Source organism: Bombus pascuorum, chromosome 14 (genome assembly GCF_905332965.1).
Source record: "Bombus pascuorum chromosome 14, iyBomPasc1.1, whole genome shotgun sequence".
Lineage (NCBI taxonomy): Eukaryota > Metazoa > Arthropoda > Insecta > Hymenoptera > Apidae > Bombus > Bombus pascuorum.
This window is the reverse complement of record NC_083501.1, coordinates 4455229-4479931: the sequence shown is the minus strand read 5'-3', so window position 1 is coordinate 4479931 and position 24703 is coordinate 4455229. Positions and strand designations below refer to the sequence as shown.

At 36.2% G+C, this 24703-nt stretch overlaps 1 protein-coding gene and 1 long non-coding RNA gene across 3 annotated transcripts in view; one reads left to right on the top strand and one right to left on the bottom strand.

Moving 5' to 3' along the window:
• LOC132913917 (uncharacterized) overlaps nucleotides 1–13142 on the top strand; it is a 57433-nt gene extending 44291 nt beyond the window's left edge. The window contains exon 2 of the long non-coding RNA XR_009659486.1: nucleotides 12547–13142. This is a non-coding gene — a long non-coding RNA (uncharacterized LOC132913917). The remainder of the gene's footprint in view (nucleotides 1–12546) is intronic.
• Nucleotides 1–24703, bottom strand: part of LOC132913881 (GAS2-like protein pickled eggs) — a 90490-nt gene that overhangs the window by 5815 nt on the left and 59972 nt on the right. Inside the window, exons 4-7 of one of the 2 annotated variants that reach the window (XM_060972505.1) lie at nucleotides 8978–9179; nucleotides 7494–7578; nucleotides 6051–6477; nucleotides 5080–5482 (exon numbers count right to left, since the gene is read on the bottom strand). In XM_060972505.1, coding sequence (XP_060828488.1) covers nucleotides 5080–5482; nucleotides 6051–6477; nucleotides 7494–7578; nucleotides 8978–9179 — 1117 coding nt within the window. The remainder of the gene's footprint in view (nucleotides 1–5079; nucleotides 5483–6050; nucleotides 6478–7493; nucleotides 7579–8977; nucleotides 9180–24703) is intronic. The other variant, XM_060972506.1, reaches the window with a different exon arrangement.

The window sequence follows — 24703 nt, the reverse complement described above, 5'->3', positions numbered from 1 at the left end:
AAGGAAATAAGATTTAATTTAGGAAGCATCGAATTATACCATCGCATTTGATTAAAAGTATCTTAAAAATGCTATCCGCGCGTAAGTTATAAGAAAAGTTTCAGCAATTGATTATTACCGATATAATTACGATTTTCTTGAAGAGGAAAATTTAACTCGCCACTTTCTTATCTTTACGATTTCCTTGTTCGGTGTAACTGTGCAATTTTAATCGTAGGAATTACGATTGAGTAATTTCTATAATAGCAGATGGAATCGTTCACGTGTACGCTGCTCATTAAAAGAAACGAATACACCGAGACGATCTTATTGGGCGTAAAAGAAGCTATTAGTGGAGGTTTGCCAATTACAGACGTATAAATGCGTTTTACGTCGCGAGAACCAGTTCGAAGGAATCGTAAAACGCATCTTAATGGCTCGCGGGATCTTCGATGTGTTGCCAAAAACAATTTTTACAAATGCTATTTCGGAAGAAGCATTTAGTATGCTCTGGACCCGTTCCAAGATAATTGACACATTTTTCGGGAATTTTTAGTTCTCTGGAGACGTAAATTGAGAATTAAATGAAAGTTCGGACGAGAGGATCGTCGACTTTAATAGAAAAGTAAGAGATTGAGAAAATATTGAAGTTAAAATTAACTTGGACTACTGAATTTTTACGAACGAGATATGATAAGTAACTTATTATAATCAATGATAAGCAACTTATCGGTTGAACAAAAGAATCTATAAGAAGATAAGCTTGTTTATAGTGCGTCTAGTCCAGGAATAGTTGAGTGAAGTAGTTCAAGTAAGTAACTATGTCTTCAAATTAGACATATAAACGAATTTTATATACAATTTTCTTTACAGAAATATACTCTAATGATACGTAGTACTTAAAATAGTATTTTAGGATTTGTAATCTTGTATTTCCAAGTTTCCAAAATATTGAAATTATTAAAGATTCGCAAACTTTTAGACTGCCAAGTCTAAAATATTTATTTAGATTTTACAAAATTCCAAAATTGTAATCTCTATAAATATTAAAATCTCTTGTACCGTCTCGAGACTGACAAATTCTACATTTTTGAATCATCAGCATTTTAACATTTCCATGTTTATGCCTTCGATACGCTCGCTTCAACACATAACTACTTTCTCCTTCAAAATCACTTCTCCCTAACCTTCTCCACCCACAGTCTCAACCGAAAAGGAAATCGATTCATTTACAGAAGCCAATCACGGTAGCTCCACACCCATCACTCTTCTAACGTAAACAAAACGCTCACAATACCATACGTAATCGGCAGCGTCTCTTTTCATCGTCCATAGTAATCGAGCAACCCATTTTGGACCACCCTGTAGCTCATTAATATTCAAACTATACAAATACATACACCTAACCTGACATTTAACTGGCTGTGAAGGATTACACGAAGAATGAGATATCTGTGTGCGCATATCGCGAAGCGTGGGCGATCTTCAACAACAACCTGTCCACGGAACAATCACCAGCGGTCGATCCTCGATAACGCTTTGCCTCGAATACCGTGATTCACGCACTTGACACATACTCTGATCTTTCCACTCGGAGCAACGGTTTCCGCGTACTACTACTCTCGTACCTACTTTATTTGCCTTTGAAAATTCAATTTCTTTCTTTTCTTTTTCGTAACGAGGAATTGTTTGAAAAAGAGGTTAGGTTAGATTTGAATAAATTACGGTTTCGTGTACCACTGCTTTCGTAGCTTCTTTATTTGCATTTGAAAATTTATTCTCTGTCTTCTTTCATCGCGAAAAATCGTTTGAAAAGGAGGTTAGGTTATATTTGAATAAATTACGGTTTCCTATACTAGCATTTTCGCAGCTTCTGTATTTGCTTTTTGAAAATTGCATTTCTCTATGCTTTTTCATAACAAAGACTTGTTTGGAAAGGAGGTTAGGTTAGGTTTGAATATATTACGGTTTACTGTGCTAGTATTTTCATAGCTTCTGTGGCTTCCCTTGAAAATTGAATTTCTTTCGTCTTCCTGCAGGAAGAATTGTTAAAAAGGAAGTTAGGTTAGGTTAGGTTAGCTTTAGGTAAGAATTATTAGTATGTAGGTTAGTTTTGTTAAAATGGAGATGGGGATAATCCGAGAATTTAAGTCCAATTATTAAATTTTCTTTTCTTTTTTAAATTACTCAAGAAAATTAAGATTGTAATTAAAATTGTAGGGAGTATTTGACTTTGATGGTATTTTTAACATCTGACAATTTTATTAAAAATATGTAAAATCCTACAGTATTGTCACCATATTAAATATTAAGTACAGACATGTGTATTTTAGTTTTTATAAATGTTTACTTTTGGAATTTGATCATGCTTGATGTTGCATTAAATTACTATTTGTGTAATGTGTAATTTGTAGTTTCCTGTAACTACCCTAGAAGGTTTTTCCCCTAGATTCAGGATTCTGATTGAAGAAAGTAGAACAGATTATAGACTTCTCTTCTCTAGATGAAGATGTAGAGGTTTGACGGTGAGGAGTGGCTAGATGGGACAAAACGCGATAAAAACAAGCACGCGAGGCAATTCTATGCGCTGTTATGTACAAAAGAGTTGAAAGGATGGGGCAGTATCGCGAAGATTCATCGAGCTCAGACGCGAATTAAATTCTTCGCTGTCAGGTTTGACAATCTTAGATAGAAGTTACCAGATAAACACTCGTTTTATTCTATCAACTTCCGAAGTCTTCAGATCTTCATAAAAATGTAAAAAAATAATTGATCTTATCTATACGTGCCATTAAGTGGTGAATTACGAATATATAAGAGTAAATATTAAAAGAGAATTTCTATAAAATAATTTCTTATTATAAGATAAGAAGAAAACCATATAGAATTAAATATTAGACAAAAACATTTATGAAATTCCTTTTCTATGTTTCACAGTCAAATGTAATTACACTTTTCCACAGTTTTTAATATACTTTATAATTCAGTGATCAATCGATAAAATTTACAAATTCTATATTGCAAATTTATGTGGATTATTTTTAAAATGTGTAAATAAAAATAAAGGACCCTGTTAGAAGGACCCTATTGAAGAAAGAAACAAGAAAAGAAAAAAGGAAATGAAAAATGTATGAGACGTCGAGAAAGTTGAAACACAGAAAAATAAGTAAACACACAATAGCTCGTTTTGTTCATCCATCCCTGATACGCTCGTATTAAACTGAATGACTGGCTTTGATCGAAAAGCCATGCGAGCTATGTGCGTTTTCTTCGCAGCGGGACGCGATTATCGCGATCGCCGAGGCGATTTCACTCGGCGCCCTGTTATGAAACGACCTATACGCTAAACGAGTGTATTTAGCCAACACGCTTTCTTTCTTTTCTCTCCCGTCTTATTACTTGGCGTTGTCATTTAATATTCGAGGACAGCTTTTACAAGTACCTATACCCATAGCATTCGCTGTTTATTATATAGAAAATTTAATCACATTAGAAAAATATTTATAGAATTTATTATTGGATATTGCTATAAATTAATGTCAATCGTCAATGATGATCGATGATATAATTGAGATTTCTGCGTGAATCTACGATTTCTAGCGGGATATAGTTCGTCTGAAGTAACTTGCTTCTCAAGGACACTCTCCCCACCACCAGCAACTTTGCGAAGTTTACTCGCTTCCACTACTATCATAATCTCGCCAAGTTCTTCAACTGTTACTAGATACATTTTAAGTATGTATTCATACTAGAGATTTTAGTCGTGACAGAAGTGGTCTTTAAAGTAAACTTATTACACGATAGAGTATATTCTATTAAATAACAGTTCTCTACAGAAACGTGTCACTGACTTCTCAGATTTTATTCCTGCATCTTTGCATATTCCTTGGAAAGTAGTACAGGTTCGAAATTTATAGTTTGAATTGTATTGTATGTACCTATTTTATTTTTCCATTTCTTTCGCTTCTTCTACGCTTTAAAAAATCTTTTTGATGTTCCAAATAAGGAACAGACCATTACAAAATTCTTAGGTATAAAGATCACTTAAAAAATGTTCATATTAGAAAGCAAAGAAAAGATCAGTAAGAAGAATTCTCAACTTTCAAGTACGTTCTAAAAGGTTTAATTTGCCTAAACTCTAATCTCCCCATTAAAAGTTAATTAGAGAAGACCAAACAGAATCCAATCATAAAGAAATTTCCTAACGTTCGAAAGTCTAACCTAAAAGTATCTAACAATCGAGACACCAACACACTCCCCCAAAAACTTTCGCCATTCACGAATTCCTGCGGCAGCCTCGATCTGACCGGCGCATTACAACATGCTATTCGCGTAACAGGCGTGCCAACCCACGCAGTTGGGGCAGCCCATAAATCCCAGCGCGTGAATAAACGGGATCGCGCGACCGAACGTCGAAAAAAGCACTCGCCACGTCGAAAATAACCAGATCCGAAAAGTAAAATGTACCGATCGCAACATCAAGAATTGCCAGCAATGTGCGACACTGGCGCACTTTACAATAATGCGCATTGTTCTGCACAGGACTTACTCTCGCGCAAAATGTCTAGTTACATTCTAACATTTGATACAATTCTGCCAAAAGATCGATATTTGTGTTATATTTTCAAAGTTGCGGTCGAAGAACGTGTTTTTTACTGTTAACTTCTTTTTCCTACTATAAAAATAGTCAAACTTTGCCTTATTCATTTTTTTCACTAATTCTGCCATTCACAACAATTGGTAAAAGCCATATGTAATATAAAAAATTTACTCAGGCTATCATAACAGTTTTGAAACCCAAAATCGAATTAAACCTTGTTGAGTTTAGATACTTTGTTAGGGTTTTTTTTTTTTTTACTCATTAAGGGCTAACATTGAGTTAGTCACAAAATTCCACGCATTTCATTTGTCATTTTTTCCCAATTAATTGACGCTATCGATTTCTGTTCTTTAACATTGAGACCACGAAAAAATTCCATCTGGATTTTACAATTTTGTGAATTTTCGAGAATATTAAATTTAATAACGTCATGAGAAACGATTGCTTGGTCCTTAATAATTTGATAGCCCTTATAAGAGAAAAATAAAAATTATACTCACTTTGACAATCGGCAACCGTGGGCGATCCTTGCGTCCCGGGATTTCCGTTTCCACTGGTTGGCTGAACTGCTCCCAAGCTTCGATAACCCTCGTCAGATACTTCGCTGCAATTGTCTGAATGTTCTCCATCGTGTGGTGACTTTGTGTAATGTGCATTCGCGGACACATCTTTGCTGAAACTTTCCAAGACCGGCTCTTCTTTAATTGCTGGAGGACTCGGCGTTGGACTGCGACTACTGGAGTCCTCGCGACACTTGTAGTTGTAAATTGAGGGCTCGTATTTCGGTGTGTCGTCTTTTTCTATTGTTCTACGCGCTACACCACCGTCGACGACGTATCGTTTCGTGAATTCCTCTGTTACGGGAACTTTCGTACGGATCTCTTGGGGGTCCTTCTTTGCATCCTAGGGACAAATTTAGGGATTTTTTTACTATCAACTCCAATGATAAGTTCATTCGCGTTTTCTTAAACGAGCATGTCAAGGGTTACTACTGTCATATAGAATTTTTATATATCAAAAAATTCAAATACATGTCTCAATTTTTATAACTTTCTCCAAGATACATGCACTAGTATCAATGAATATATAATCAACCAACTATATCCTGTTTAACGACTCTAAAACCCCTAAAACGCACCCCATCAGTTATCAATATCTGCAAATATCCATCAATATCCCCCAAATCTCTACCCCTCCCCATAACCCATAAATAATTCCACCCCAAACCTAACTCAAACCTTCCCCCTCTCAGATTCCCAGGATAACCTAACCCAATCCTAAATAACTCTCTCCATCTCTATCCGCGGGAGGTCCAAATGGAATTTTAGAATTGTATTACTAAATATATGAAGCAAGTGCTATTGTTAAGACACGTTTCATATATGTTTGCATATTATGTGGATTCTATGTATTTTTATATCTTCAAATTTCCCATGAATGCATAAAAATCCACAGTTTATTCGTCACCCACCTTAGCTTCCTGATGCCTTCCATGATGAGTCGGCGAACGTGAATCTTCGTTCGAACTTCTGCCAGATGAATCCACGTAAGATCCACCTTTTCCATGTTCCAGCTTCGTCGTGGGGCTGTTAGGCCTTAGCTGAGCCTTCGGTGTTGGCGATCTCGATCGTTGCTTGCCAAAGTCTGGCTGATGACTAGGGCTACCCAAGAACTTCCTCTGTGGCGTTGGACTTCTCGATCGGTTGATCTTTCGTTGCTCCTCGCTGTTTGATTGTTGCTGTTGCTTGCCGGCAGGCTGGTGAGGCGTGGGCGATCGTGACCGATTGCTGGAAACGCTCTTGGCCGCGTGCAGCTGCGTCGATTGTTGCTGATTCTGCATCGTGCCTGCGCACGAACCGACGCTCGACGCCGAACTCCGTCGTGTTCTAGGAGGTGATCTGCGGATCAGTAGCCGAATTCTTTTTCGGATGCGTTAGGGGCAGGCGACTATGCTAGCTGGCCGTTTCTATACACATTTTTGATATCTTTCAAGTTTCTGCTCTACGTACAGAAATTTGGCGCTTTTGCGTTCAAAAAGTTTTTTCACGTTTATGCTTTTTTCACGAATTTTTGTATTTTTCACAATTTCTCAAATTTACCGGCGGTACAGTGAAATTTGGAATTTTTGCATCTTCGCAAGTTTTCAAGGCCAACGCATACTTTGCCTACCCCTCCATTACAAAATGGATCCCGCATTTTCGGTTCACTTAACCTCTAATTTAATATTTCAAGAATCTTTAGAGGTTAGTTGTTAGAGATTAAGAAGATTAATATAATAAGTTAGAGTGGAAATGAAAGGAGTAAGGTCCACTGCGATAAGATACGGTGATTATACGAGTCACTCAGACATACTGATCAGCTTAATAAGTTGAAAAATACAAAACTGAGATAGTACAATTATTTATGCTATCATTTGCGATAAATTTATAAAAATAGGACATTTATTTTGAAATTTTAGATCTATTTACATTCATATGTACAAAGAGCGAGATCAGTTTGACTTGTGAGGGACTTGTACAAAAAAGGAAATGTTTCGAATACTAAAAGGAAATAATATCCAAAAAGAATAAGAGCGATTAATGAAGATATAAAGCTGAAGGAAGTCCATTAAAAATTTCTGCTCGAGATTCTCAAGTTCGTTAAAATTCCAACGATTAAAGAAACTTATCAAACACATTCAAATAAAAAGCAAATGAAAATGTTTTCAAATACAATAAAAGCTCAGTTCATCGTCCACAAAACAAGCAGACCAGTCGGTGCTCGTTTAAATCCGAGATCGTTGGGTTTCTAAGAGACGCACAACATAATTTTCTCGAGCAGCATCCTTTTATCGAGGAAGCGGCAGAAAATCTCGGCTCTAGAATGAATGACTGCAGACAGACAAATGACACGTTAGAGGCAGAAAATTACTCACCTTTCGTAATGCACCTGCGCGCTGCCAAGGTCGAACGACCCTCCAGCCTTTTGAATCAACTTAGCTGAGATCATCGAGCGATGCGCTGCAATAAAAGATAAATAATAAAATGGTGAAAACACGTAGCCTATGTGCACGGCTGTGTATAGTGTCGTGCATCGTGATTGTGATTGCACAATCGGTCACGATACACGTTTTTCGTCCGGTTTTCGCTGCATACTCGTTAAAGGATAATTGAAACGTCGCATCGTTTAGCGTTAATAGGCACCTGTAAGCATGGAGATTTCAATGCCTCGAGACGAAAAGTTGAGGATGGGGCGCGTGTGGATGAGAGTTGAGCGTGTTACGAGATATAATACGTTGGACAACGAATAGAAATATTATTCCTGTTTTTTCTTAGATTTTTCTTTTTTTTTTTTTTTTAAGTTTGGATCAAAAATTGAGAGAATATTTGAGTAACGTGATTTTTGACGAAGATACAATGATTGGAAGTAGATAAAAGAAGGATAATTTGAATGAAATAATGAAAATAGAAGAGATAAGTGTGACATAGCATAATTCCATAATAGAAGTATAGTAATTGGGAATTGAATCGAATTGGAATTTTTAGTAAAACTGTGATTTAATGAAATGAACATATCATTCGATGAAATATCATTTATCATCGAAGTTAAAGCTGCATTAAGCTATGAGTGGGTTTTATAATACAGTAAAAATATTATAATTGAAGGATTGCAAGATCCATAAACTGTGCGTCGAATGATGCAAGCTTTTTTGTCAAAATTTAAATCTACTAAAGAAGGCGTATCATAATGAAACGAAACATAATTTCCTATCAAAGCGAAGTTAAATTCTACTAAATCATCAATTTTATTACTCAGCAACGTGTAATTTACGTATGACGTAATGGGACATCCAAATATAAAGTGACATATATCATAATTGAAGAGAGGTTAAAAGGACCATAATCTGCATCTTGTAACGACAGAAATATTAAACATTTTTCCTTTTCCTTTTTTTTTTTTTTTTTTCTGGTAAAACTACGATTTAAGAAGAGTAGCATATCGTTCAAAGAAACGTAATTTGCTAGATCGAATTAAAATCCCGTTAAACCATCAATCTTATTATTTTTTCTCTATCCGTAAAAAAGAAACGCGTTAAATCATCGTGCTTCTTTGACAAACACAAATCATCTGACACTTCGTAAATTTGTAACCAAGAGAAAGAGAGAAAAAGAAAAAGAACAGAAGGATGGTTCGTCTTTCACGTACTCGTAACACGTAACAAAATCGAAAGTCTCCGATCATCATCTTTATTTTCAACGACAATGAGCTCATCCTTGTTTAAACTGTCACCGACGTCCCATATTTTTTATCTGTCTCAACGACTAGTACCTACAGGATTTACAGGAAAAAATGCAGAAAAAAGAAAGAAAGGAATAAGGAGAGAAAAAAATTCGTGAGACGTATTGAAAGTTCACTTACAGGTCTTGCATCGGCACGGGTCGTGCTTGTCCAGATAATGGCTGAGGGTGTCCCAGCCGCCACCCACTCGCACCATAACGTGACTTCGAAGAATTCGCACGAAGATCAACACCTTCGTGTCTCCGATACGGTATTTCCCTTCGGAAACGCGGATCATGGGGAACTGCGTTGGACACGTGCACCTTTCCACCAAGTCTCGAACCTGAAGCATAAAAATGGGAAAATATTGATTAAAAGGATGTCGAAGAAAAATATTTTCAGACGAAGAATCTCTTGAAAGTTCGCTAAAGTTGAGAGAATTCGTCGAAATATAAAAATGTATACTTCTTTTTATACGTGTTTGATGCGTAATGTTTATTATTTAAATTGCCATAAAGAATATTTCTTTAAGCGTCTTTTATTTTTGTTAGAAAATTATAGATTCTTTGGATGAAATGGATTCCCATTTCCTGTAATTATTCAATTACGCACGAGTATGGTTTTATGGGTCGACGTTAAGACATTCTTATGGAATCTCGAACGATCGTTCTGAAAGATCTCGAAATACTCGGCTAATTAGATTGCGGACGTAATCAAACCGGCTGATATTTCACGTTTTCTTACAACATGTACTTCGACGTGCGACAGATTTAGATTCTAATCTAAACTGCGATGTTTAGAGATACAAAAGCCTGGAAAACTTAACTAGATTAGACACATAAATATCTGTTCATTATTCCCCTACAGCTAGAAGCCACGTGTAAAATGTTCATATCGAATAAAAGAATCTAATTTAATTCTGACATATGTCCTCAATCCTATTAACTCCTGTCAGTCAAAGAAACACTGGACACTCTTGATCTCCGTATATTTAATAGACTACATACTACTGTCTTACAACTAAATATTGCAAATCAGATCGAAACTCTAATTTGACAATTGCTCTCAATTTCCAACATCAAAAACTGTATAAGCTAAATTATACTCTAAGCACGCTGTATAATACAGACCTTAAGTACCTGTTTCGTTGTAAACGCGCCATGTTCTAACCGATGGCTAAAAAAAAGAAAAAAGGAACAGAATAAAAGAAAAAATACGAATCAACGTACTTTCCTTCTCGACTTATGTTCATGCACGATAGCCATAAAAATTATCCGAATAACATGTTTAGACGAAACGATTCAATAACAGAAACAAAAGTGACATGGACGCCAGTTTCCGCCGGGCAACGTCGAGTTTCAGCGCCGCCACTATTTGCCTTTGGGTATATCTACGTTTTTGCTAGTATTCAAAGCAGCGAAGTGAAAGCAGGACTGCGCCCTATCTGTCCGTCCGTCAAACGCTCGCGGCTCCGTATGATCCCTCCGAAGGATTCGAGTTTTATCGGCTCTTAACCGCTTGTTAATTTCGTTCTCGCCCGCCATGACACGAGCAACACGCGCACACTTCCTTCTTTAATCTTTCTAGAATCTTTTTTTCTTTACAGAAGAGAAACGAACCACTATTCGAGGAAATTATGCTCGAGAGAAAATCATGAGAACGTGTTCTTTCTGTGCTTAGGTATGGTGATCGTGTTTCGCGCATTTAACGCTATTAATGCTAGTGCGCTGTATGGGTTCAATCACTTAACCTATCAAAAATTCCCTAGGACAGTTTAGGGGGCACTAAACATTGTCAATTGTCATATAGTAACTCACGACCAATTGCTTCTCAGCTACAAACGAAAATTACAAGAAAACAATTTCTATCGAAAATTTGACTTGGTTTTGATACTTGTCTGGGATATTTAATTTGTAAGAGGAATTAACTCGTCATATGATTTCCCAAACTTTTAGATGTAATTTCTTTATATACGAATCTCCTATCTTTTAATGCTGCATTTTATTCAAAGGCATTTCTATTTGAGTCAAAATTGGGCTTAGAGGTTGAGTATGTACTTAAGACTCACAGTCTCAAATGCAAAAAAGACTGTATGCAGAAAATTCTCATACTGCTGCTAACGTATAATACAGATGAGCTGTGTCTCTTCCAATTTCTTACAATCAACAAAAAAAGTTACTAAATTTAAACTACAACACGTAGAATTAAGAAAACTGGTAAAAGTTCATCTACCAAGCTCGTTTCCCATGTTTCAAACTTACTGTACACTCGAGTCTAAAAATACAGACAAAGTGAATTACAACGAGACCGCGAAAAAATTGGGAGAAAAGACTCGAACCAATTATCTGGAATCACTTGAGGAGACAAGCGCAGCTCCGTTATCCCAGTCCACGACTTTCTTCTCCCGGCGCATTAAGTCGCCTGTGTTATTGATTACGCTGTGTTATCGCGGCGGCGAATCGGCCGGGATAAATATATATCATTTACGTGCGAACACCCACGGGCGAGCTTTTGACAGCGGAACGGTGAAAATTATTTATCGCCGGATCGGCCGTATCCACATGGTTCAGGATTCTTGAGCGTGGTGGCGCTCGCGCCGCCAATTCAACCTTCCCCCTGCTGTTCTGTCTGCCAATGACATTTTTCCCCGCGAATGATTTACGTCGCGTTGTGTAAATGCTTGTCGCAACGATTTTCTGATATTCACGGCGAGCAACCCCTCGTGCAAATTTCTGCCGGGATAATCGATTATGGTTAGACTGCGGATTTCTGTGCAAACTCATGTTTTGGGGATGTTATCAAAAAAGTAGAATCTCGAAAAAAAAATTGTTTTGCGGTGGCAGACGAAAGGAAGATTCTAAAATACGAAATATAAAGAGACATGATTATTTTATAGGATCCATTTAAGTATAATAAGAGCAATGAATAGATATATAGCACAGAACAGATGTCACTGTCACAGATATGATGAAATATTTGTAGTATAGCATAACCTATATACAATAACATAACCCCAACCTAACCTCAATCGCATTTATTGAGATTGCTACAGTGTAGATTCTAGCGTATTAAGAGAGGAAGATAATAAATAGAAAGTAGGATAAGTGAAGCGGTTTAAAAAAGAAGATATGTTAATGATAAGCTGGTTGAGAGGTTTGGGGAAAAAAGTATAAGAATATAGATATAGAAGTAATTGTAAGCCAATGGTAGATATGTGACGGTATATAGGTTAAGTGTAAGATAATGTATATAGATTAAACGAAATAAAGATATATATTTAATTGCAGTGTTAGATATCAGACAGGATAGGTGTGTTTGGATTAGAAGCATAGATAGGTTAGAGTCTTCGGATATGTTGGTGCTCTAAGAGCAGGATATGGGAATGAATGACAATTAGATACTACATGTATGCCAAGACCTTTTTCCAAGCTACGAAGCCATAAAATAATACATATACATAAGTATATATGTACATATCATCATATGTATATATCATCAATTCTAAACTATCATTTTGTAGGGGGCGTGGTCTAGAATGGTTAACCATTTTGAAACACGCAGTATAAAGTAAGAAGGATACGAACAGCAAATTGTACTTCATTTTTCGTGCAAATCGCTTACACTAAATTTTAACGACGCTATTGAACTGTCTTATACAGAGTGTTTAAAAGAGATAGCTTAAGAATTTATAGTATTAATTAAAATTACAGATACATCTGAAGAGATCATTGTTCAAGCACAGATATCAGAAAAGTGAAGTACGATAATCGAGGAAAAGGAAACGATGGACGATAAGTCATCGGCGCAAACAGTCGATTGGAATTCCTGAAGCGTACACGTTGTTCCTGTTGACGTGGTCACTTTGCGTCACGTCGTTTCTCGTTCCAAATATTTCATTTCGCGCGGGCCATACAGGATGTGTCCACTCCATAGTAATTACCGGATTATGCTAATCCACGAAAGGACATCACATATATGCTTCTAACATTAACAAATGACATTTTGATCGAGCTAATAGTGTATTACAAATTGCAAAGTCGATAGTAATCGATATTGGAGTTAATTGTTGTTAATTGTGTTTAAAATTGAATGAAATTTTTGGTTAAGCGAATTTCTTTTTCGATGCGTATGGCGGCAGTGGTTTTAATTTTTAATAGCGTCGATCGTGGCGTGGACGTTTCCTACTCTGCTTTTGCGACACACCAATTGTCTACGACTCGGTAACTTTCTAGGCTGTATGTTTTCTGCTTGGCAACATTCGTTTCAATCTGTCGTATGTAAAACAAGAAATCAATTTCTCCGTGTTTGTTAATTTATTTTAATTTATTAATTTATTAAATATATTGCTGTACGTTCTTAAATCACCAGTCACATAAAAATTATACTAACATGACAAATACACCCACTTGCTTCAACAATTGAAAAACAGAATATGCGAGATAATTAAAAGCATTCTATAAAATCTTCCAAACTTTGGTACATCTATGAGTCTGATATTTGAAAAATATCCTTACCCCAAAATGTCTAGTAACATATTCGTAAAAAGAAGTAATAAAATTTATTATTTAAGTTTAAAAAGAAATTGTAAGAAGATTTTTGCTATGTTCAAGTGTCATTGACATTAAGACCGCGGTGATAGTTTCCACAATTTAGTCGGTACCTACATTGTGTTTCATGTATCGCTTGGAACACACAGCGTGGCGCATTGCAGGTGAGCGGACAGGATGAATGGTTATGATGCTATAATGCAAGGCCGCCACGGGTTACGTAATAGAACCTAACCCAACGATACGGAACACGGTTCGTTATCGGTGCAATCGTTTGGAAATACGTAAGTATAGAAAGAGGAGCCTCGTGCTTGGCAGGCTTAATCATCCCCGAATTTGTCATACGAATAAGTTGAATTGCAAGGCATTTAAGAATTCTGTGGAGCATTCTTAAATTCTACTTTCACAAATTAATTTAGCTTTCCATTCATATATAAGGTAGATAAAAATTGAGGAATAGATGGCAAATAGAATCGATAAAATTGCCAAGTTATTGTAATCTTTAAATTTAATAAATATTCTACTTTAATTTTTTACTTTTCTTTAATCAGCAAGACTAATCTGATTTTTTGTTAATCATAGTAAGATAGAATTGAATATCAGGGATTTCTAGATATATAAAATATTTTTGCATGTATAGAAAGATGTAATGCATGGAATGAAATATAGAAATATGGCAGTAGATGTAATGAAATACGAAGAATCATCAAAAACCTAACCTTTCCAAGAATTTCTAAATCCTATTTCTCTATCTGTATCTTGTACTCGGATCAAAAGAGACTTATCAAAGAGAGAGCTCGCTCTAATCATAAGCAGCCACTCGTCAATTTTATCAGAAAAAAACCACCTGTCAGGCAACCTAAAGAAACATAACCTACGTTCGAAATGCTTCAGAAATTAAAGACTACGCGTGAATTTTTTTTAGTTCCTTCTCTGGCCACGAGGGGGAAAATCTGACAAGCCTGCACATTAACTCTCTTGCGTGTTTTGTTCTTTGCTCTAGTCGGTCTTCCTTCAAAGGCGCATTAGTTTCTCAATTTTCACAAAGCTCTAGTTAAGATCATTGACATTGACAGCTTCCATCAGCAACGATCGATAGCTAATGGAAAAAATGCACGAATCCCGAGTTGTTATCGCAACAACTATACACCACGAGATCGCGTAAATTGTAATTATTGGCTATACGAGGAATTACCCGGTGCCATTACCGTCGATTTCAGCCTTCCGTTTTCTTGTGAAATCATTTTTTCTTTTTTGTCGACTCGTTGGATCGACTTTCCCTCGAATCGTGACGCAAATGGAAAATTTATCGATTCTGAAAATAAGTTCTGGTGACTCTGTCTCGTCCTTTGTTTAACTCTATGCTTTAACCTCTCCAACTGCGATTACACATTATCTAATACATTAAAAATATCGTTGATCATTTCTGTTATTAAATATTATGAATATATAATTCTTCGCAAATACAATTCTTCTTAATAAATATTATACTATTTTCACATAAATTCCTACATATGAAAACTACAGAGCAAAAAGAGAAAATACGTGCTTTTGAAATGTATAAAGCGATCATAATTGCGACAATATTTTTTAACGTTTGAGGTACTAGTAGTTAAGAGGTAAAATTAATGAAATTTCAAATAAATTTCTAATACTCTGTAATGTAGTTTAGGTTCCTAACAATTTTAGCTTTATAAACATTTTTAGCGTTTCTTATCGCTAATACGAAATATAATGTACATGCATTGTGTCGTAACAGGAAATGAAACGGGGCGAAACAAATCGCGCGCTTTATACCGGAAGTGAAATAATTCCGCGAGTAAGGTGAAACGGCTGGCAGAAAAATCGAGGAATTAATTCGCTACTAGTGTGTGCGTAGGTGTTGTGCGAGTTAACAAACTCTCCTTCCTTCGTTCTTTCCCTTTCTATTATACTAATATCTTCGCCACAAAATCGATTATTAATTATTATCATTATATTATTTTTTCGTAAGGTCGTAACGATTAGGATGAATCCAAGTCTTCCTATTTCTCACAAAACTCAACTTTAACCTTCTCGTTCTTTCGACTATTACCTCCAAGCACCATAAAATAAATTTTTCTCTAATTAAGAAGGCTGTAAGTCACAAGGAGACTTCGTACGGCGACCATCATAAATATGGTAGGTGCACGAAAAAGACATTTCACGTAGAAAAGTACAAGAGGTCATGTGACCAGCCTGCAGACTTCAAAGGAAGGAAAGTTCCTTTTAAATTCCGGTGGGATTAGTTTTCCACGGCCGTTGTTATGTTAATGGACACGTCGACACGCGGAAGTACCATCGCGACAAGGATACGAAAGGTTGTCGAACAAACGAGCCTGCCATATTGGTCTCTATTCACCGATAATCATCGTAACACGCTTACACGTGTAAAATCGTGGAAAATCTCGAGATCGTTAAACAAGAAAGACTTCAATTCTATTCCATTAAAGATTCGTCGCGGTTTCGTTACCTTTGCAAATATACCATGATGAATCGATCGCTCAAGGCCATCTAGAGTTGATCATTCTTGTTTCATTATTTTATGATTTTGAACTATTCGCTTTCTCGTGGGACACGACAGACGATAACTTTCATTAAAATTCTTTCGACGATACTTACGAAATCGAAGATACTTCGTAAAATTCTGTAGGTTACTGCCGTACCAACCGAGTACAGCAGTCAAACGCCTCTTGCTTTAAATTTATTTCATCTTATGAACACGCTACTCCTCGACCGACGTAAAATGTAAATATAAATAACCAAATTCACAGAGCGTATAAAGAATATATTAATCCAAATCAAACCTCCCAAAATTTCCTATATTTCTCTCGAACCAAAATCTTCCACCCAAAAAATGCCTACTTTAAACTCGTACAAAATTAACATCGACATATAAAGATTCTCGACTTTCAGTCTGTCAGACGCGCGTCCAAACATACACGAAACGCACATCCAAAAGGAGAGCGTAATGAAAAGAAAGGACGACATTCAACGTCAATTCTGACAAAGAGTGCATACTTGGCAGACGGACAAATGAATCTCTATCGTTACGTCACATCGACACGCGCCAGAAAAAAAAAACTGTCCCCAACATTTATTAACACGGTGTATACACGGCGGAGAAAGTGACGGAACCTCCACGGTCGACATCTCGATCGCTATCTCGCCGCTATCGCCGGCAGCCGATCTTCTCATGATGATCGGGGGAGGCTCTCGTGGGAAGAGAAAAAGAGAGAGAGAAAGAGAAGGAACCGCGAGCGATGCTTAGTTCCGTGATTGCGATTCTTGATCATGAAAATGAGCGGCCGCTTCTTTTCCGGGGAGAGAATGAAAGTCCCGAAGGAATAGTCCGAACGACATCGATCATGTCGTTGCGAGTTTGTACTTACGTTTCGTTATAGCTCGCGTGAGATCGAACGGCGTTCAAGGTCGATAGCGCGCACGGTTCCCCCCACTACATAGCGCGGTTTCACTAATGGCTTTGGGCTTGGGTTGCAACGAAGGATAAAGAAGTATACGTGTATTGTCGGTAATGTGGATGTTTTACTAGTGATTTATTAATCTCGAAATTTGTAAAGTTGGAAAGTTGGGAATTTGGGAAGAAGTTTTGTGTATTTAGGAGCTTAAAAATTTGGAAGCCTGACAGTTTTGAAGAATAGAGATTGAAGAATTTGTGAAGATAGAGGTTTGGGAATATAGAAAGCTTGTAAACTTAGAAATTTGGAATTTCTGCGCATTCAAAAGCGTAGAAATCTACGGACTTTGAAGTGTAGAAATTGAAGAATTTGTGAAGCTAGAGATTTGGGAATATAGAAAGCTTGTAAACTTAGAAATTTGGAATTTCTGCGCATTCAAAAGCGTAGAAATCTACGGACTTTGAAGTGTAGAAATTGAAAAATTTGTGAAGCTAGAGATTTGAGAATATAGAAAGCTTGTAAAGTTAGAAATTTGGAATTTCTACGCATTCAAAGGCGTAGAAATCTACGGACTTTGAAGTGTAGAAATTGAAGAATTTGTGAAGCTAGAGATTTGGGAATATAGAAAGCTTGTAAACTTAGAAATTTGGAACTTCTGTGCGTTTAGGGATTTAGATATTTTTAAGGATTCGGAAGTCTAGAAATTCAGGAGTTTGGAAATGCAGAGATTTTACGATTTGAAAACATAGAAATTTAAATATTCAAGAATCTAGAAATTTAGAAATTTAAAGATTTACGTTAGATTCTACAAAATTTTGCCCACCATTGTAGGAAATCTTGTCCCAAATATTAAACGTTATACCATCAATTGAAAATAATCCCAGCTTTGCAGACATCTCTGTTCGACGTTTTCTCTAAAAGTTACTTAACGTCCTACTTCGCTAAAACACCGACCTATTTTTCAGGGATGGCACATTAAAGACGAGACCAGAGGCCGGCAAAAAATCTTTGTTCCAGTTGAACGACGTGCACAAAGGAACTTTTATCCTCCTACATACACCGTTGGAATAAACTTTTAGATAAGAAAAGTACAATCTGGCCGCAGCTGCATCGAGAAAAGTACACTGCACGGATATCTGGCTTTTTCAGCTGTCCGTTTAGATCATTCTCGCCTTATCTTCTGCTTCTGATAAATATTCTCGACGTGGGACCATTTGTTCCATCAGCTGTTTACGTGTTTCATATGTCTCTGAACAAATGACTGGACCTCCAGAATTATCCTTGAAATTACCGAAGTGCTGAATTGCATATATATTTAGAAATTTGTATTTTGTTAAACTGAGTATTGAGCTGAAATTTAGCTAAAATTTAATGCATCTATATACATATCAAATTTGAATATTTTTTAGAAATTCCATGAATTTTAATATCTTTACTTAGTGTACAGTTTGGATTTTAGTACAGTGTGTTTCGTACAAGCGTATCGTTTGAACAATTTCAATGCGTAAGGAAAATTTGTAAATCTTCGTTCTATGCATCGTACTCCTATCAGGGGAAAAAATAAAAAGTAGCCTTTACAACGTCAAAAGCATAGAATTTCTATTTTACTACTTATCATTTAAAAGAAACTAGACTTCCTATTTGTCTTCTCTAAAGATAGAGTTGACAAATGAATTAGAAAGACAACGAAAGCAGATTATCATAACAATATCGTAACAAGACGCTTCTTTCTAAAACACCCAATATTCAAATTCCCAATCAAGTACAAAAGACACAATACCCCTAAAAAGAAAAAAGCACCCTAAACTGCTCGGAAGAACTCGTCAGAAATCATCGAACAGTTTAACATCCCCCAGCCGTCTCCCGTCAACAACGACCAACCGCGAACCTCGCTATTAAATAAAAATCAATTACTTGTCTCTACCCATCCCAGCAAGATATCCTTTAATTAAGAAGCGACGATAACTGGAAGAATAAAAAATGGCGGTTCGTTGCTCGTCTGTTGGCTCGTTCAACCCCTTCCTTCCGTTGATCCAGGCGAAGAAAGGCCCCGAAGGGAAGGTGGAACGCGAGCATGTTGAAAAAAGAACGGCGCTGCTTACTAATTAGGGCCGCGGCGCATTGATAAATCGGCCCGATTATTAAAAGTCGTACGAACGCGAAGGCGTGGCCCGCCCACACGACCCTTTTCTTTCTCGCCTCCTTTTTGTTATCCATGGCCGGGTTGCGGTTTTTGCGGCTGGTAAAAATCGCGCGAGCGGAACGAACCGACGATCCTATTCGATTCTTCTTCTTCTTCCTCTTCTTCGTATGCTTGCTTTCTCTGTGAGGTGGTAAAAATTGAAAGTATACACGTGGAGATGGCTGCTTTGTCGATATCTCCAGGCGATATGTTGCGACTGTACGACGAGGATTTCGAATTGGGGTGGTTCCTTCGATTCTTCACCAGGATATATAAAATGCAATATCTCTCGAAGCTTGGAGGATTTAGTAATATCTATTTATTCGAATTTTTCCAACCTTTTCCTACACCTGTTTCGTTTTTCTTTTCCATTGTATTTTCAATTTCGCTGTATTTCTTTTTTATTATTTCTTTGTGATCCGTGTCCTTCGCCCTTCAATTACGTGCCCATTTACGATATCTTGGCTTGTCTCACCTTAAGTGCTATTCTCACCATAAAATCTGTTTTCCTACCCTTATAATCTTGCTAAGTTAGAATTAGAATGAAGAGTGAAACTTCACACAGATCACACGGAATTCAACTTGAACTTACATTTATTAAACGTAAAAATATACGAGTCAGAATCATATCTGTACCTTCTGTCGCATCATATTCTAATTTTTATTCTACTCTCTTCTATTTCAATTATATTTAGTATTCTAATATAACGTTGCATTCTGTATATCATTGTACATGTATTTTCTAGTCTTGTGGCTTAAACCAAATAATATGATATTATATAATAATAAATTATAATATGTATTACAATGTTATAACTGTAACCTCATCAACTTTTACGCCCTTTCTCGCCAATGCTTCCATCAATCTCTAATATTTATTATTATGTATATATTTGCTATAATTTAGAAGCTTCCGAGGATTTAACGATATTCCAATCTTCAGAATGATTGGGAAAAAGTTTCCATGACGAAGGAAATTTCTTGCGATTATCCTGCCATTCTAAATCAAATTCTAAATCAACAAACGGTTTGACATCGTTTAAAAAAATGATATTATAAATCGTAAAATATTGAATATAAAAGTTTAAAAGATCTTGATTTTTTCAAAACGAAAACAAAAACAACGAATAAGATCGACTATACCAGACATCGAATAGAATTCGCTGGAGCAGACGACGATTTTATTAAACGATTGTTTATGATGTTGTTGAAATGAAAACCAAATAACGATTAACATTGACTAGACCAGACATGGAATAAAATTTGCTAGGGCAGACAACGATCTCATTAATCGAAGAGAAGAAATATAATGAAACGTCTGTTGTGTCACGTGCACGTCCGAGCTCTTCAACAGAATCTCGACTTCTTTTTCCGTGAAACATCATGTCAACGCAGTGGAATTGCGTGAAAAACATCGCCAAGTACTTGTCCGTGCATTCCTCTCGATGATTGCCGATCGATCGATTCCGTACAATGGGGCTCGTTCGTGCAACCTCGCCTACCATGCTATGTGTTACGATGGAGAGTAGCAAGAGTTAATTAATACGATTTCTAGACGATATTTCTACCAAAGCAACCATTCACGAAACATTCAACTCTATCGCAACTTTATTGAAAGATATTATTGTAAAGAATTAATCTGTTCGTTTGACATGGCTTGGTAATTTCATTTTAAGTGTTCAATAGCTTTTTAATTGAAACAACGTTTATGGTATATTTATAGTATGGTTTTTTTAACAATGAACACGCGTTAAAACAGCGAAACAAATTAATCTGTGATAAAATATTTTAAAATATTATTCCGTGCGTGCTTGGTAATTTTTGTTTAATTTAAATGTTCAGTAATATTAATATTTAATAATAATGATAATAAATTTAATTAAATTATCATAAAAGTATCTTGATTTCAATGTATCTGTCTTTGTAATAATATTTGTCTAAGAAACTCGCAATAGTATTTGTTTAATAAATTTCTAAGAAACTTAATATTGATTTTAAAAGTCCTTCTGTTGAAAAAAGAACATGGTGATTTATGTGATACCATGAAAAAAAAGTTCACGGAATAATAAGATAGGTATAACTCCGAGTATTATAGTTTCGAAACTGGTATTCTCAGAAAGGAGTAATTCGTGTATATTTTATTTTCCAAAGATTACGGTCTTCTCTTTGCGCATCTTCCATTTAAAATTATCTCTTCTACTTGTTTCCTCGGAAAGCCCATTCGGAATATTCTATGCAACGAAATCTCTACGCTTCCCACCGAAGTATTTGCTTATTTCGCAAATATTCGATGTCTAAAAATAAACAATCGTAATCAGTGGTACATATTTTGATCTCTGATAAGTTAACATAAGCCTACACTTTCGTGCTTAAATCTGATGAAATAAGAGTCATAAATTCACGCAAACGTACCTTTTTTTCTTTTTTTTTCAATTCTTTCTCGACTACATAGATGCACATGTAACTATACAACTGGTTTTATAATTTCACGAACAATATTTATTTTTCTATTCTTTTTTAATAAAAAAAAAGAGAGAAATACAACAGTAGGACTACAAAAAAAGAACACACTAAAAAGACATTGCACTATGTAATCTTTTCAGAGTTTTCCTCGACCGGCATGGTCAATGGATAATAATTAAAGCTACGATAGCCGATGCAAATTACAGGAAAATATCCAGTACACATACCGGTTTTATAATCGATTGATTTTAAAGGCAAGCCGCTACTCATGGATATCTGTATAATTACTAATTAGTCGATAATTGTAAACTCTAGACAGGCAAAAAACACGCGTACTTAACAAATGACCACTAGGTGGAATTGTAGACGATGGTAACATAAAAACTTTATCGGTTCCATTAGTATAATGTTCATAAAAGTATACTAAAAATATTTTCTTAGTCGATAAGATACTTTGATACATTTTTAGTTATCAATTACGAATCGATGACTCGGTGATCGGCTTCTCGCGTAAATTACGTATTTTTATTTTATTTATTAATTCTTGTGTTCTTTTAATTCAAACGAGACGACAAAAATTAGGAAATTTTAATTGAAGTAGATGCGAAGTAGACGTGAAATTTGTGAAGATTTTTGGGCGATCGAAAATCCTATCAGAAGGAAAATTTGGAAATTTGTCGGTAAACTCGTGAAGATCTTTCGTTCTTCTTTTCACCTTTGAATTCTTTATTTATTGTCGGAGTTACTGTAATTTTACGACCACTCTGGCTTACATGTTCTCAAAGGTTTCTAGAAAACTGTAAGACACAAACTGTGAAACGTGCGTGTTTCGACCAAGTTTCTTTCCACAAGATTCCCCGAATTCTGCACCCACGCGTACATTGAGGAATCGTAAACAAAGTTTCGACGGGAAATTTCTTATACAAAATTCTGGGCTCAGACTTCTTTAAGAATGTAAGACCGTGCGTTCTGAAACCTAAAGTGGAAATCTCTTAGCTCGAAAGTACGCAACCTTCTTGCAATTTTCAGTACCCGAGTCCTCCAATATATTTAGCGTGTTCCTCTCTACAAGTCTGAGTCCCTCTAGAAATTTATTTTTAATGATCGCCATTTTTATGCACAGGTGAAATAATCTGTACAACTGTTTAATGTCCCGAAAGTTACGGTAAGAAAGTTTCAATACACATTTCAACTCGCATTTTAATGTTATAATTAATAGCAGTTTTAAAAACTTACTCTCGCTTTGATTGCGAAAAATACGGCAGATGAGAAAGGTGAAAAAATGCCAGTCACAGGCAGACAGAAGAGGCAGCAACAGAAAATTGATCGACCAAATATTCTCCTTTTCAATTAATTCAGTATTAGAAAAATCTACCACAGTGCCAGCAAATGTCACTCATAAATAGTAAATAAAAAATGACGAAACGTTGATAACCGAAGTCCATACAAGAGCACGTTCTAAGAAACATTCACCTTTGCCAAGTATTTCTTTGCTTGGATTCCAACAGACCACAAAAGACGATGATAAGGAAAAATATAAAAGAAATTTCAGTCTAACAAAGATAAGGAAAAAATGTGAAAAGAAATCGGTCGCTGGAATATTCTTCTTTTTAATTAGTTTTATATTAGAACGATCTAATATAAAAAAAAGAAAGACCCAATTGTATCTATGCAAATGTACGAATCTCAAAAAACATCACAGAAGCCACCTACGACTGTTAAATAAAAGGTACGTTCCCAAACGTGCTTTTATTATTCCTCCTTCTTCCTTGCCAAGCGTATCTCCTCGCTCGAGTTCCAAAAGAACAGAAAACACGACAATAGGAAGAAATATGGAAGAAATTTTGGTGTAAAAAGGAAGAAAATAAGGTGAAAGCAAGTCGGTCGGTGGAATATTCTTACTTTCGTGGTTTCCGATTTGCAGCTGGTATCGGATAGCGTGGAGGACAGGTGAATTCCCGCAAACACGACGCCCCGCGGCGCAGGTTTTATGGCGGAGGGCAGCGTCGCGGCGCCGGCGTCTCTGCAATCAATACGTCGCGGCGCAATGTTCCGCGTGCTCCAACCTCAGCTGTTCGCTCTCTTCGCGTACGCCCTAACTCCTAGATCGTCTTATTTCCGTTTCCTCCACTCCGAGATGTCCAATTTGCCCGATTCTCGAATTTATCGAGACATCCAGACGCTCAACGTGCGTCCAGACAGTAGCAACGTTGGAATTTGATCGTAAATAAGGTACAGTGGAATTTGTTCACGCGTTTATTAAAGGGAATTCTCATGCAATTTCGCATTTTCTTTAATATAGCTGGACAGAGTTTGTGTTTTTATTTCTCCTCTCATTTAACATCTTTCTGTTATATCGTAAACATAAGGCTAAGTATAAACGAACAATTAAATAATTTAGTGTATAGGAACAACATAAAGAGAGAAATAAATAATTTTGTATATGAGAGCAGTGCAGAGAGAGAAAGATAAAGAAATAAATAATTTAAAGAACTACAGTGTTTGAATACCACAATAGCAATAATATAGTAACCTACTGAAGAGAAAATTTAACTTTGCTCGACCACCTATTGGGTTGGCAACTAAGTAATTGTGGATTTTGCTATTACTACCTAATGACAAAACTCGCATACTTGTTCAGTTGCCATTTAAAATTACATATTTATCATGTTACTTGATATTTTCAGCGCAAATGCCAGGCAGAAGAAGAGGACCATTACTTTTCAACGCTACTGTATAACATCCAATGTACTCGCATATTCTGTTTAACATTCAGCAGTAGCTAGCAATGACAGTTCTTAAAAAATTTGACTAAAAATAAATTACCATCTCATCAGCACGCTTTTTAGAAATCGAAACATTGTATGTTAAATCGCGTATGAGAATGGAAAGCCAATGAGAAAGGTGAATTTCAATGATGCGAACCTAAAGTGCCATTTGTCACGCCCTTTATTGAGAACTGTCATTCGCTTGATAAAGAAGATATTTCACATCACCTTTTTATCGTGGCCGAATCGTGATTCGAATTGAATCGCGTAAGCTCCCGAGCCTTAAAAATATCTGTCGGAACAATCGAATAAACATTTCTCGAGACGTCGCCTCGAATGATGATAAACCTTCTTCGGTTGAAGACGAAACCCGCGAACACAAGTTGCACGCTGTACATTCTCAATTTAGTCGATTCGATTCCCTTTCGCAGAGATTTGACAATTTAATCGTATCTTTCGAAGTTATTTAT